Source organism: Echinops telfairi, unplaced genomic scaffold, assembly GCF_000313985.2.
Source record: "Echinops telfairi isolate 266 unplaced genomic scaffold, ASM31398v2 ScPeMD7_8;HRSCAF=38, whole genome shotgun sequence".
NCBI lineage: Eukaryota > Metazoa > Chordata > Mammalia > Afrosoricida > Tenrecidae > Echinops > Echinops telfairi.
The window spans coordinates 14503051-14516195 of record NW_022103905.1 but is presented as its reverse complement, the minus strand read 5'-3'; the positions used below and the strand labels follow the sequence as shown (position 1 = coordinate 14516195).

General features: G+C 39.7%; 1 protein-coding gene across 1 annotated transcript in view; it reads left to right on the top strand.

The window, feature by feature from the left end:
• The window catches only part of MNS1 (meiosis specific nuclear structural 1), a 35864-nt gene that overhangs the window by 10793 nt on the left and 11926 nt on the right, over positions 1 to 13145 (top strand). Inside the window, exons 3-7 of the mRNA XM_045286471.1 lie at positions 3697 to 3824; positions 4493 to 4595; positions 7054 to 7283; positions 7823 to 8039; positions 8132 to 8239. Coding sequence (XP_045142406.1) covers positions 3697 to 3824; positions 4493 to 4595; positions 7054 to 7283; positions 7823 to 8039; positions 8132 to 8239 — 786 coding nt within the window. The remainder of the gene's footprint in view (positions 1 to 3696; positions 3825 to 4492; positions 4596 to 7053; positions 7284 to 7822; positions 8040 to 8131; positions 8240 to 13145) is intronic.

Below are 13145 nucleotides of genomic sequence, written 5' to 3'. Positions count from 1 at the left end.
GACTCGTGTGGTTGGGCGACTGACAAACCCACATATGCAGGTCAGGTGGTAGGCTGCTGACTCGCTGGACTTTGGAACTTAGTAAATCAAGTCAGGTGACAGGTTGCTGTCACAGAAGCTGGAGGGGAAAACACCAGTTAAACCATTCTCACTGCCATGAAGTCCATTCCAACTTAAAGTGACCCAATATATGGTTTTTGAGGGAGCAAATAGTCTCATCTTTCTCCTGTGGAGCCGCTAGTGGGTTTGAACTGCCCAGCTTGAGGTTAGCTGTCTAATACTTTCTTGGCTGCGCCACTAGAGCTCCTTGTTGCAAGGGCTGAGGAACCCAGCATTGGCAAGTCTGAGAGCAGGCCGCTGGCGTTTTGAGCCACGGAAGCTGGCAAATCAGGTCAGGCAATAGACTACTTGTTGCCAGTGTCAGAGCAAGAGCTTGTGTGGTTGTGAAGGATCTTACGTCCTACATATGTGGGTCAAGCATCAGTCTGGAGACCTGTCCCGATTCACATGGCTGCAGGTGTTGACAACAGGCTGATTGCTCACAAGACGGTGGAAGGCAATGAATCGGGTCAGACAATAGGCCCTGGGCTCAAGTTCCAAGAACCAGAAGTCAGATGAAGACAGGTGAGTTGTAGAATCCAGAGGGAGGGGGCAACTATACCGGAGCACCCCACAGACCACATCCCACAGAAACTGTTGACTTGAATCACATCCTTTCGTAAGGCAGCAACTTTAGATGTGTCCCACCCTGATCCTGCCTCCTTAACATAGCAGACAACTCTGCAGAATTTGACTATAACCATAGATTGGCATAGAGGATAGGATTTACAGTATTTCCCAAAATTAAGGACTATGACTAGAAGGGCCATATTAAGTCATTAACTGCACTACAGCTACACAGGATACAGTCTCTGGTGTCTTCATTTTCAGATGCTAACATTGATGATTAGGTTTAATAATAGAGCCTCATTACTCCATTTGAAAGGTCCCAGTCAAACTCATCTAATTGCTTCACCAGTGAATCTTATTTCCTGAGTGGTTGCAAACAGTGCTTTTATAATTCTTTACACATGTAATAAGTTGGAAAAAATTCCCCTTTTCTCATGTAATCAGCTGAAATTCCATAGTAAAGAACCTTCCTTTATCAACCAAGATATTTTGTACCCTGAAATACAGTTCTACTTGTAAAGGGAGATCAATGGTTAGTTTTCATAGTGAAAAATGGTGCCTTAGTTACTTTCCATTCGTGTCACCCTACATCATTTGGGAAACTTTTTTTCTTTTCATTTTTCATCAGTACGTCAAATTATTTCATTCCAGTTTGATTGCTGAGAATTTGCCTCTTCACCCCTGATACACGGATTCAAAATCTACGTTATAATTTCTATGGATCTTTATGTGAGGATCTTGTTAAAATGTAGATTTTCACTTAGTAAACCTGTAGTGGAGAGAGAAATTCTTAGCACGGGGTTGAACCAGTTATTCTTTCTGAATCCTTGTTTAATGGATTTTTAAAAAAATGCCTTCTGTGTGTCCTTCTCAAAGGAGTCCTTATGTCATAGTGAATTACATTTCAGACTGCTAATTAAGGAGCCATGATGGTGTGGGGGTTACATATTGGGCTGTTAACCTCAAGGTTAGCATTTCGAAACCACCAGCTGCTCTGCAGGAGAGAGATGAGGCATTCTACTCCCACAAAGATTTAGCAGTCTTGGAAACTCACCCGGGCCTGCCCTACCAGGTCACTATGAGGCAGAATTGACTGGATGGCAGTGGATTCCGTGGGGAGGCTCCAATCCACCAGCTGTTCCTCAGGGAAGAGATGAGGAGCGTGTGCTCCCATAAAGGCTTACCGTCTTGGGCCACTTCTACTCTGTCTTGTGGGCTCAGTGTGAGTCAGAATCAGATCCGTGGCAGTGCGTTTGGTCTGGTGGCCTTTTGACAAAATTCGTTTAATCGCCAATAATTTTCTTGCTTTTTGTCAAAACAAAATGTGCAAGGTTCTTCTCATCTATGTTCTAGAGTCAGCCATTGTGCCACGCAGCCTTGTCACCATTTCGTGGAAATATCTAGAGACCACATTCTTGAATGCTCAGTGTGCTGATTGCTATTGGTTTGTCCTGCCTCCAGGTCTTTCCATAGGCAAATTTGGGTTTGTTTGCATGTTTTCATCTTACATTTTGAGATAATTTTAAAGTTACAAAAGAATTGCAAAAATAGTACAGTGAATTTTTCTATCCTCACTCCACTTCCCTTTATGTTTACAACTCACCTAATGATGAAACTGTTAGCCACGTGAAGAAATGAGCCATGATACAGTACTCTTTGGGTCCCGTGAACCAGAATCGGCTTGGTGGCAGGTTTCTTCGGTTGTTTTGGCAGTATTGTTAAGTATGCTACAGGGCTACTCGAATCTCACCAGTTCTTCTGCTAATGCATTTTTTTTCTGTTCCTAAAACTCAAATTTCATTCAGTTGTTTTGTCTTCGTCCTTTCCTCCAGTCCTTCCACTCTGGGGATTTCTCAGTCTTTCCTTGTCTTTCCTGACCTTGATACTTTGGAAAGTCACCTGTATCGGTTTTCAGTTGCTGTATAGCAAATCACCCCAATTTAGTGTCTTATAATACTGTGTGCCTCAAAATGTGATGCTTAAGACATATACAAAAAAGGCTGTAAGGTACTTTTCCCTAAATACAGAATGCAGTCATGCTTCTAGAGGTTTCTACCATGTTACAGGGAATATCAATGAGAAACCGGTGATATTAGGGAGGAATAAACCAGTTCATTCAGACTGTAGAGTTTTCTCTATGAGACCTGATTTCTGAAACAAGTCAATGACTTGAACGAAAAGGACAGGATAATAATTACAGAATGAAAAATGACTTAAGGGGAATTAGGGAGAAAAACACGGCTTTCTACTCCCATAAAAATGTACAGTTTTGGAAACTCACGGGCACCTCAGGGTTCCTGTCCTACAGGGTTGCTATGAGCCGGCATTGACTCGATGGCATTTAGTAGGGGAATTATCATTACATTTTAGTAACATGAGGACCTTGTTTGGCTTTTGACTTGATGAAACCTACCAGAAAAAGAAGCATCTAGAAGGCAATCGAGGAAACTTGAATATGGACAGGGGTTATTGTTAGTGTGTTCATGTCATCATTGTGACCTAGAACAAAATTCTCATCAAGCACAGATTGCATTGTTGGATCAAATTGGATGTAAAAAGCACTGAATTATATACCCGGTAAGTATATAACATGGTGTCTGGTTTGTTTTAAAATAGTCTAGCAAAAGAAAAGTCTAAGGAAACAAGATTATAGTGGGAGAGTAGATTAATAGAGATTGGCAAAATATTATTGAAGATGATTGATGGCTACCTAAGGGTATATTGGTTGAAATGTGTAGTTTTTCTTATTAAAAAGCTTGAAAAGTATTTCTTGAAAGAACATTATGAATTTAAAAATCACTTTCACATTTTCATGTGAAGAATGACATAGCCAGTTTTAAGGGTGTACAGTGAAGAACTGTGGGGTACTAAGCAGCATCTCTTGATATGCGATCAGCTGTGAAAGGCACAAGAGAATCAGCCCTAGTTCCTGCGACACTTGTGGTTTTATATCATTAAACAAGCTCATCCAAACCTAAGCAGAAAATGATTTGGAGGAGAAATACCTGACATTGCTTTCTCATTCAGGCAGAAGAAAACAAAAGATTGAGGGAACGCCAGCTTGCACAAGAAGAAAAACTGGCTTCAGAACTGGCAAGACTAAAACATGAATGTCTAAAGGATGAGAAGATGAGGCAACAAGTAAGAGAAAACAGGTACCTTGGTTTCTCTAAGTGATTTCATTGGAAAAAAACCCAAAACAGCTACATAGGAATCAAAGATCATTAAAGTCAAGGGAAGTGATCGGTTTGCGACATGCCCTACTGATATGGTCACATTTACGTAGCATAAAACCCTAAAGGTTGGAATTTCAACACTATTTTTTTTTTGGAGGCTCCCTGGTGGCATAGTGGTTATGTGTTGGGCTGCTAACTGTGAGGTCAGTCGTTCGAAGCCACCAATTCTTTCTTTAGGAGAAAGATGAGGCTTTCTATTCCTGTAAAGAGTTACAATCTTGGAAACCCCTGGGGAAATTCTGCCCTGTCCTGTAGGGTCACTGTAAATTGGAATGAAGTCAATAGTATTGAGTTTGAGGGTTTTTTGGTGGGGGTGGGGGTGGGATTTGAGGTAGCAGGGAGACACTGGCACACAAAAAGTTGAGTGATGATTATTGGAAATAATTATTGTGCAGAAAATCATTGTAATCCACACATGTTCTGATTTTTCTTTGGCTGAAGAAAGAAAAGGATATTTTTCAAAAATATTTAAATACACAGCACATTTAGAAAAAATCTTTTAAAATGCAGAAATAGATTATACTTAATAGTAGTAAGAAAAATATGGTCCTCAAATTTAAATTTCTTTCTTTCTTTGTTTTAAACAGTATTGAACTCAGAGAATTAGAGAAGAAATTAAAAGCAGCTTACATGAATAAAGAAAGGGCGGCTCAGATTGCTGAAAAGGATGCTATTAAATATGAGCAAACGGTAACTATGTTTCTCGTTTTTATGGTTTTAGCTTTATCTTGGGGGGAAATTAGAAAATTATGACATCATATAAAGAATTTATAATGCTATATTGAAAAAACTTGTCTACATGTTAGTTTCTTAAAGTGTAGGAAATGAAGATTTTATATGACTCGGTTGCCTTGCCAGCCTTTGAGGCGGGATGTGGAGGGTGCGGTTGCCAGACCTCCCACGTTGTCTGTAATAAATTACTTCTCGACAAGTTAGTGTACTACAAGTTGTTGGTATGACCAGTTATTTTAGAATGTTACTCATTTTCCATGTTTTGAAGAGTAAACATTTTACATTAGAAACCTCTTTTTTATGGTCATCTTTTCTTCTATTTCTATTTTTAGCCCCTTGGGGTTTTTGTTCTTTATTATTGTTATAATTTATGTGAAAGCTTACAGAACAGATCATGAGTTTGGCACTTAACAATTTATAAACACATTTTGTTTCAGCTCAGCCATTGCAACCCCCTCTTTTCACTTTCTTTCAGTATTTCCTGTGTCCATTCCTCCTTTCCTAAGCCTCTGTCCTGGGTAATGATGTCCGCTCTCTTCATCCCGGGCATGGGAAACCGTTGGCCATGACCAGCTTCCACCCCCCACCTCACTCCCCAACCATTTTATTACTATTCCACAGTTCAATCACCCCTTGTTTTTTAACTCCTGAAATGCTTCCACGTTTAGAGTAAGAGTTATACTTTTGGTCAAAGAACTCTCAGACATACTCATCAGTAATGTTGCACAGTATAAATATACATTTGAGTTCATTGAGGAAAAGCAGAGCAATAGCAGGGTGCACGTGCTCTCTTGAACTGAACTGTCATTATCACACAGAGAGGCCAAACATAGACAGCTCGGTCTTGCTGAGGGATTACAGTTCCCGTCCCTGTTTCCTGTTAGCATGTAGATGGTGGTGGATTCCCTCTCTACTGGTCCCTTTCACAGATGTTGTACAGCTGTCAGAGAAAGAAGGCGTGGTAAATGTTCTGGCTTTTAAAGTTGGCCAGAATACATTACAAGCTAAGGAGAGGGAAAAAATAAAACAAAAACATGTTGGAGAAAAATCAAGTTGGGGAATAATTCATATCATATACGTTTTACTTTTAAAAGTATATGTGTATATATATATATATATATTAGCACATATACATATTTGTGTACATCAATACTGTCTATGCATATATGTATATATATGTACACATATTTCCAGTAGACACATATGATTAGAGGAATGATATCAAAATTCTTGGGCTCTGCAATACATGTAGGTACCAAATCAGAATCATTGCTGGTTATAAATGATACATGCATTTGTGTGAAATGTGCGCGTTTGTATTTGTATAGAGAAAGTAGAGAGTGATAAATAGCATGGTGTGGTAGGTGGCAGGAGATGGTGGGGGACCGTTTTCTACACCATATAGTTTTAAAAAATAAAGTAGAACACAAACGATGTCCTTTTTGACCCAGGATTTACCGGGATTTGAGGTTAGTCAAGTAGTTAGTCGTAGACATTTTAGCTCGACTCCTAAGACGATTTGTACATTTAACGTGAAGCTTGCTTTTGTCTAAATGATTTGAAAATGCTCAAAAGGAATTGAGAGGTTTAACCTATCCAACAAGCAGGCTTGTCTCTAACTCAGGGGTAATGATCGTGAGTTAATTCAAAACTGCAGGAAACAGAGTGACGGGCACTTTTAGTCAAAGTAGTTACGAAGGGCCTTTAATAACTAAGAAAAGGAGATTCAAGGGCTAAGCAAAACATAAAGGGCAGTAACATGAATGAAGTATGGGCAAGAGAAACTTAAGAATTGTAGCCATTCAATAGCAGACCTATAAGAAAGCGGTACCAACCAGCTTAAGTAGAACCGGATACACAATGGAGCTGAAAATGAAGACAGCTGCCTAGAGCAACTTATGAAGAGGAAAAAAGGATGCATAGTACCATAGGATGGTGCGGGACCTGGCAGTGTTTATTCTCTTGTAAGTGCAAGGTTGGCGGTTCAAGCCCACCAGCACCTGAGGAAAGTTGAGGCTGTTTACTCCCATACTGATTTGCAGTCTCAGAAACCCAAAACAGAGCTGCTATGAGTTCAGTCAACTTGGCGGCAGTGGGAAAGGGCCATGAGCCAGAACCTCTTGGACAGTAGTTAATAGCAACAACAATGCCGCAGTCATTGAAATGGCTATTACTGAAGTACTTGTACTTTTACCCATTGTCTTTCAAACATGAAGCTGTTATTGTCAGATTTCCCTCAAGGAGCTACTTGAAGGACTACAAAAGCCTCTTTAGGGTGTGGCTCATCACCCAGACCCTCCAAATGACTGTGACTTAGCTCCGCATCTTATCTAGACAGATGAAAATATTTTATGGTACAGGTTTTATAGCATTAGAGTCCCACTTGAAATTAGAAAGATACATTTTGTTTTAATAGAGACGGGAAGCTGAAATAGCTAGAACTATGATGGAAGAGCATGAGAGAGCAGTAAAGGAAGAGAATGCCGCCGAGGACAAACGAAACAGAGAGAAAGCCCAGTACCAGGAAGACTTGGAGAAGCAACTTGAAGAACAAGAGATAAGAAAGCAGGAAGCTTACAAGCAGCTGCTGAAAGAGAAACTCATGATTGATGAAATTGTCAGGAAAATCTATGAAGAGGACCAATTGTAAGTGTGTCCCAACTTTCTTACCTGGCTAAATTGTTAAAGTTGACCACCGTCCTGTGGTCAAGGATCTAGAACACTCAGGACAGTGCCTGAGACACAGTAAGTGCTCAATGAATGTTAGCTCTCATTACATGACGTGAGACCAACTCTTGCCATCTTAGCTAGCATGTTCTCTGAATTGCTGAATCTCTTTTTTTTAATACACCCATATTAGGTGCCAGAAGACACGCTTTCTGATACATTTCCTTGGCAGACAGCTTAAGTGTAGAGTGACATACAGGCTGTGACCTTTCTGAAATGATAATCAAGCAGAAAGCTTCATTATCATTTCACCCAGAGAAAACTGACACCTGATTTTATATTTAGTGGCACACAGTAGACACCCTAAGTGTTTGTTATGTGAATGAATGAATGAATGAACGAACACATTGTGAAGATGAAAGCCCTTGTTGCCACATTATTTTCAATGGAAGGAAATAGCTCTTTTCACTTAACTGTTAATCTGTTTTTATGAAACTGTACGCCTTTTTGTTTTCTAGGGAAAAACAACAAAAGTTAGAAAAGATGCATGCGACTCGAAGGTATGTAGAAGAGTTTCAGAGGCAGCAGGCGCTCTGGAAACAAAAGAAACTTGAGGAGATGGAGGAAGAAAACAGGAAACTTCGGGAGTTTGCCAATATACAGAAGCAGAGGGAAGAAGATCGGAAAGCCAAAGTTCAAGAGTCTGAGGAAAAACGAGCACAATTTCGGAATGCGGTATTAAATTAATCACTTCTTTATGAGGCTTTCTGAAATATTAATTGGAGAATTTGATTCCTGTTCACATTTGTGTGTTTTGAATTTCATAGCTGGCTCAGAAGTTAGAAGAAATGCTGAGGCGGCAGGAAGACTTGGAGCAAGTGCGACAAGAATTGTACCAGGAAGAACAGGCGGAAATAGAGAGGAGGAAATTAAAAGTGAGTCTTGGAATTGTTAAGATGATTAACATGGAGGAGAAAATCATTTTGAGATAAGGCAATGAAGTTGCATTTTTAATACATCCTACCACTTCCGTACATACCCAACATTCTGTATCATGTAAACAGTCATGTAGTATATGCACATTTGTAAAATTTCACTACTAGAATATTTTTTAAATGGTTGAGGTTATAGTGTTAGGGTGCCTCTCTAGCTGTTTCGTTTAACTCGAGTGCCAGAATTTTACGTTTTTGCATGCGGGTTTTCTAATCCTATGAAGAGTTACAGTCATGGAAACCCCCAGGGCAGTCCTGCCCTGTCCTGTAGGGTAGCTGTGCATTGGAACACACTCACTGGCATTGAGTTTTTGGGGTTTCGCTGAAAATTAAATCCTTAGAAACCTTGTGGGGCAGTTCCACTCTGTCCTGTAGAGTACTGTGATTTAAGACTCTACTCAATAGCAATGGGTTGGTTTGGTTTTTGGATACGAGAATTTCCTAGATTAGGACGGCCATCTGGGTCTATGGGAATGGTGATCCCTGGAGTCAGGCTGTGCAGGGCTTCTGCTCCACATCCAAGCCAGCACCCCCGTTTAGGGGCTCTATCACCAGAAGCACATGTTTTTTAAGAGAACCACTTTTTTCATGGCTAGGAAAAAAGTAACAATGAAACCTCAAAGTCAAAGTCCTGGCTAGGATTTTACTGGAGTTCAGAATGTTGTATTATAGGTCCATAAGTCTCTATATCAGTACTTAGCATACTGTAGATTGCCATTTTATCCCATCCTTTAATTATGTGTTTGTGTAATTTTATTTTATTCCACGAGTTAATCAAAGCCAGGAGATAGTAGTCATGAAAAAAGCCTGAGGAAGTGCCCATGTTGTAGTCAAAATATCTAGAGGAACAGGACATTTATAAATTTGAAACTATTGGATTATTTTATATTTTATTCCATTTAAATAATTTTGCTACTTTGGACTTTCTAAGTGGAAAGTAAAATTTATAATCTAAACAAATAATTGGTTTGCCTGAAAATAACGGGATAACCAACGTTTCCCTCTCACAATGGGGTCACTAGCAGGAAGAACTCATTTTCTTGCAGAGTTAGCACTTTCTTAAAATGTAGTCCTTGGGTCGGTGTTAGGTGCTTGCTCATGTAGAATTCGGAAGGTTTGCAAAAATGCACACATCAGATTTTATTAGGAAAGTTATTTCTTAAGACTTTTTAAAATGCCCTAGTTAATATTTATGTAAACATTTGATCTATTTTTATGTTTTATCCCTTCATAACATTCTGTCAGCATATACATGTTGTTTTACTTAATGGATGTACATATTGTTATACTTAAATGAAAACTATATCAAATATTTTTTTCAAGATAAAATCCTTCCTAGGATTTAGAATGATTTCGAGGAAAATTGGGTGCTTTATGTTTTCAGGCTTGTATTTTTTTCTTAAATGGCAAGCAATATTTTAGCAGCAACTCTCAAAATTAATAACACTTATTTTAACCTAACTGAAAATCTAAAATGCTTTCCCTAGTTAATTATTGGGTTGACTTAGGTGGAGAGCAAATGTTTTGAGAATGATGAGGGCAATGAATCTACAAATGTGCTTTACACAATTGATGTATGTATGGATTGTGATAAGAGTTGTATGAGCCCCTAATAAAATGATTTAAAAAAATTATTGGGTTGAAGAAGAAATTTACAGGCTCTTGAGAATACTACACGTCATAAGTCCTGTAATATTGATCTTGGAGGCAATTATTAAACCAGAAATTGTAGCGAATACTGCCTGTCAACTCAGTAACTAGGAAAAGAATTTGTATTCTTTCCGAGTGGAAGGCTAGACTGTGAAAGTAAGTCACCGAACAATCAGGAAAGCACAGTAGCATCAATCCCAGGAATAATAGAAGGAACTGGGAAAAGAAATCTAATTAGAAAGAATAAAGAGTAAATTTAGAGAAGCTTAGAAAAACAAAACGAGGTTGTTTGATTATCTACTGTGACGCCCCCTGGCATAATTTTCTGAGTTAAATCCAGAGATGTAGGAACATCTGACAATATTAGACTAAGGCTATATTTTTATCCAACATTTTGTGCCATGCCTCACATCCCCTAATTTCAAAGATAGCTGAGAAGAACAGTTGGGAGGGTCAGATTTAGTTCTTATCGCTTCCCTAATTATAGTGGCAAGGGCAACGACCACCCTCTGAGGCACCCCTAACCCAGGGTGGGAGGAAGCTAATACATAAATACTACTTCCTGTCTACCCACCTCACAGTCCTGGAGAGCACCCCTGGCATTCCTCACAAGATTTTAGCAGGACTGAGCTCCAGGTGCCCATGATGGTAATCAGCTCACTCAGTGTTGGGCCCTGTGTTGGCTTTTCAGCCTTCCCTGTTCGACTCCGTTGGTCTCTCACTGCTGCTCTCCTGGGATGATTGTTGTTCTAACTTAAGAGTGAGCCCTCTCTACCTGTTGCTGTTGAGTTGATTCTGATTCATAGCAACCCTATAGGACAGAACTGCCCCACAGGCCTTTCTAGGCTATAAATCTGTACAGTAGACTGTCACATCTTTCTCCCATGGAGCTGCTGGGAGGTTCAAATTGCCAACTTTTTCATTTAGCAGCCAAGTGCTTTAACCATTGTACCACTAAGACTCCTTAGTGACCATCTAAATCAAAATCAGTCAGTCTTTAAGTCAAGTTTGGCTCATAGTGACCCTGTAAGACATGGTAGAACTGCCCCTTTAGGTTTCTGAGACTAACTTTTTTTTTTTTATACTCTTTATAGGATAGAAAGCCTCATCTTTCTCTTGAGGAGTGGCTGGTGGTTTCAAATTGCTGATCTGTGGTTAGCAGCCCAGTGCATAACCCACTATGCCACCAGGGCTCCTAGCGACTCTATATTACCTCTCCAGTTAAGTATCTATATGCAGGCCCATATGTAAGGTTCTTCCTTCAAGGCTGAACTCAGACCACGATAGCTCCCTTCTAAATATTTCCAGGCTCAGGGTGGTCTTACAGTAAATGATTTTAAAATTTCAATGATTTTAAAATTGTCAAAGTACACAGTAGGTTTTAGAATATGGAAAGGGATGGAAAATTAGGTGGTTCATATTATATAGTTACCATGCTACTGATACAGGCCTATCAAAAGTACACAAACTCACTTCCAGTTGAAAATATAATAAAGGACACCATCCCCCCTACCCCCACCCCACCCCCGACCAAATACTTCCCTTTTCTTTTGGTAGATTGGATTTAACTAAAATTCACAAGGAGGGATGGAGTCCAGGAAATACCTACAGGTCATTTAATTCAATATAAATTACATTTCTGTATGTGAAATACTCATGAAGTTCTGGAAGAATTCAAAGCTAAATGAGACAGTATCTCAGTCCTCTCTGGTCCTGTTCAATTCTTTAAACGACGTGACAAACACATACACAGGATGAAAAGTACGCAGTGGCTGGCATTTCACAGTTATACTCTCGAGGCATTTGTTTCTCAGTGAGGATGTAAGGCACATATGAAATAAAATTAGGTGATGAAAAAATTAAATGCTACATAGATTGGAATGATTTGAGAAGACTGGAGAAAATCAGACTTAAAAAGGGAATTAGATATGGATAGGTGAAGAAGATAAGATTGAAAAGGATAGGTTGAACACTCAATATAAAATACAGTGAATAAAACTGCTGGAGCTGATACCACAGATTGGCTCATGTAACACTCGCTCTTAACCCTTCGCAACCCCTGCTCACAACATTCTAAAGATGAGGGAGCTCTGGTGGCATGGTGGGTGACTGCTACCCATAAGACTCGCCGCTTCTATAAAGATTTACAGTCTCGGGAACCCCATGTAGCTTCTCTTTGAGTCAGCATAGACTGGACAGCAGTGGATTTGGTTTTGGTATAAAGACTCGAAAACTAAAACTACATTTCTCAGGTGTCCTGTATTTAAGATTCTTCATAGGACCTAGGTTGTTGTCTCCAGCAGTTACTGCTCCCTCTCCCACTTTAGGCTCCCCACATCTATTTAGCACAGCCTTTTTGCTTAAAAATAAATATTGCCATCTATAGAACCAATGTAGTTGCAATGGCAATAATCTGAATAATGCCAGCATATTGTCCTACCTGAAGCTTATGTTAGATAGAATTGGGCAGGTTTGTTAGAGAAGGGTTTAAACTATACATCAGCTTTTAATTGTTTTTATTTTGTCAATGTTGAGAACATACACAGAAAAGCCTCCCCCAATTAAGTTTCGACATGCATAATTCAGCGGCATTGATTCTGCATCAAGTTGGGCAGCCATTCTCACCCTTCTCTTCTGAACTGTTGCTCCCCCATTACATCAACTTATGCCACCCCTAAAGTTCCTGTCTGATCTTTTGAGTAGTCATTGTCAAACTTATCCCAGCTGTAGCTCTAAAATTGACACCAATTCTCATGCTTAGATGCCGGGGGCTCTGTTTGAGCTCTTGGCGACCTTACGGATAATGGGACAAGACACTGCCTCGTCCTGACCGTTCCCGCATTTACTCCTCTGTTTGAGCCGGCTGTTGCAGCCACTCTGTCAAGCCCTCTCACTGAGGGCACCCCTCCGTTTCACTAATCTTTTATGAGGAGAATTTTTTAAAGTTTGGGAAAATTCCATTACCTTTTAATTGCATTTTTCCACACACTGCTTTATGCAGCATGCCGACTAGTAGCTCCTGATGACATATGCCAAGTAACAGAGACGAGGTCTTCCCAACTTCCTTCAAAGGAGCATTCTGGCTGTATGTCCTCCCAGACGGATTGGTTTGTCCTTTTGCAGCCCATGGTATAGTCAGTACTTTTTGCTAACACCATTATCTGAATATGTCGATTTTTTTGATCTTCCTTTTTTTTTT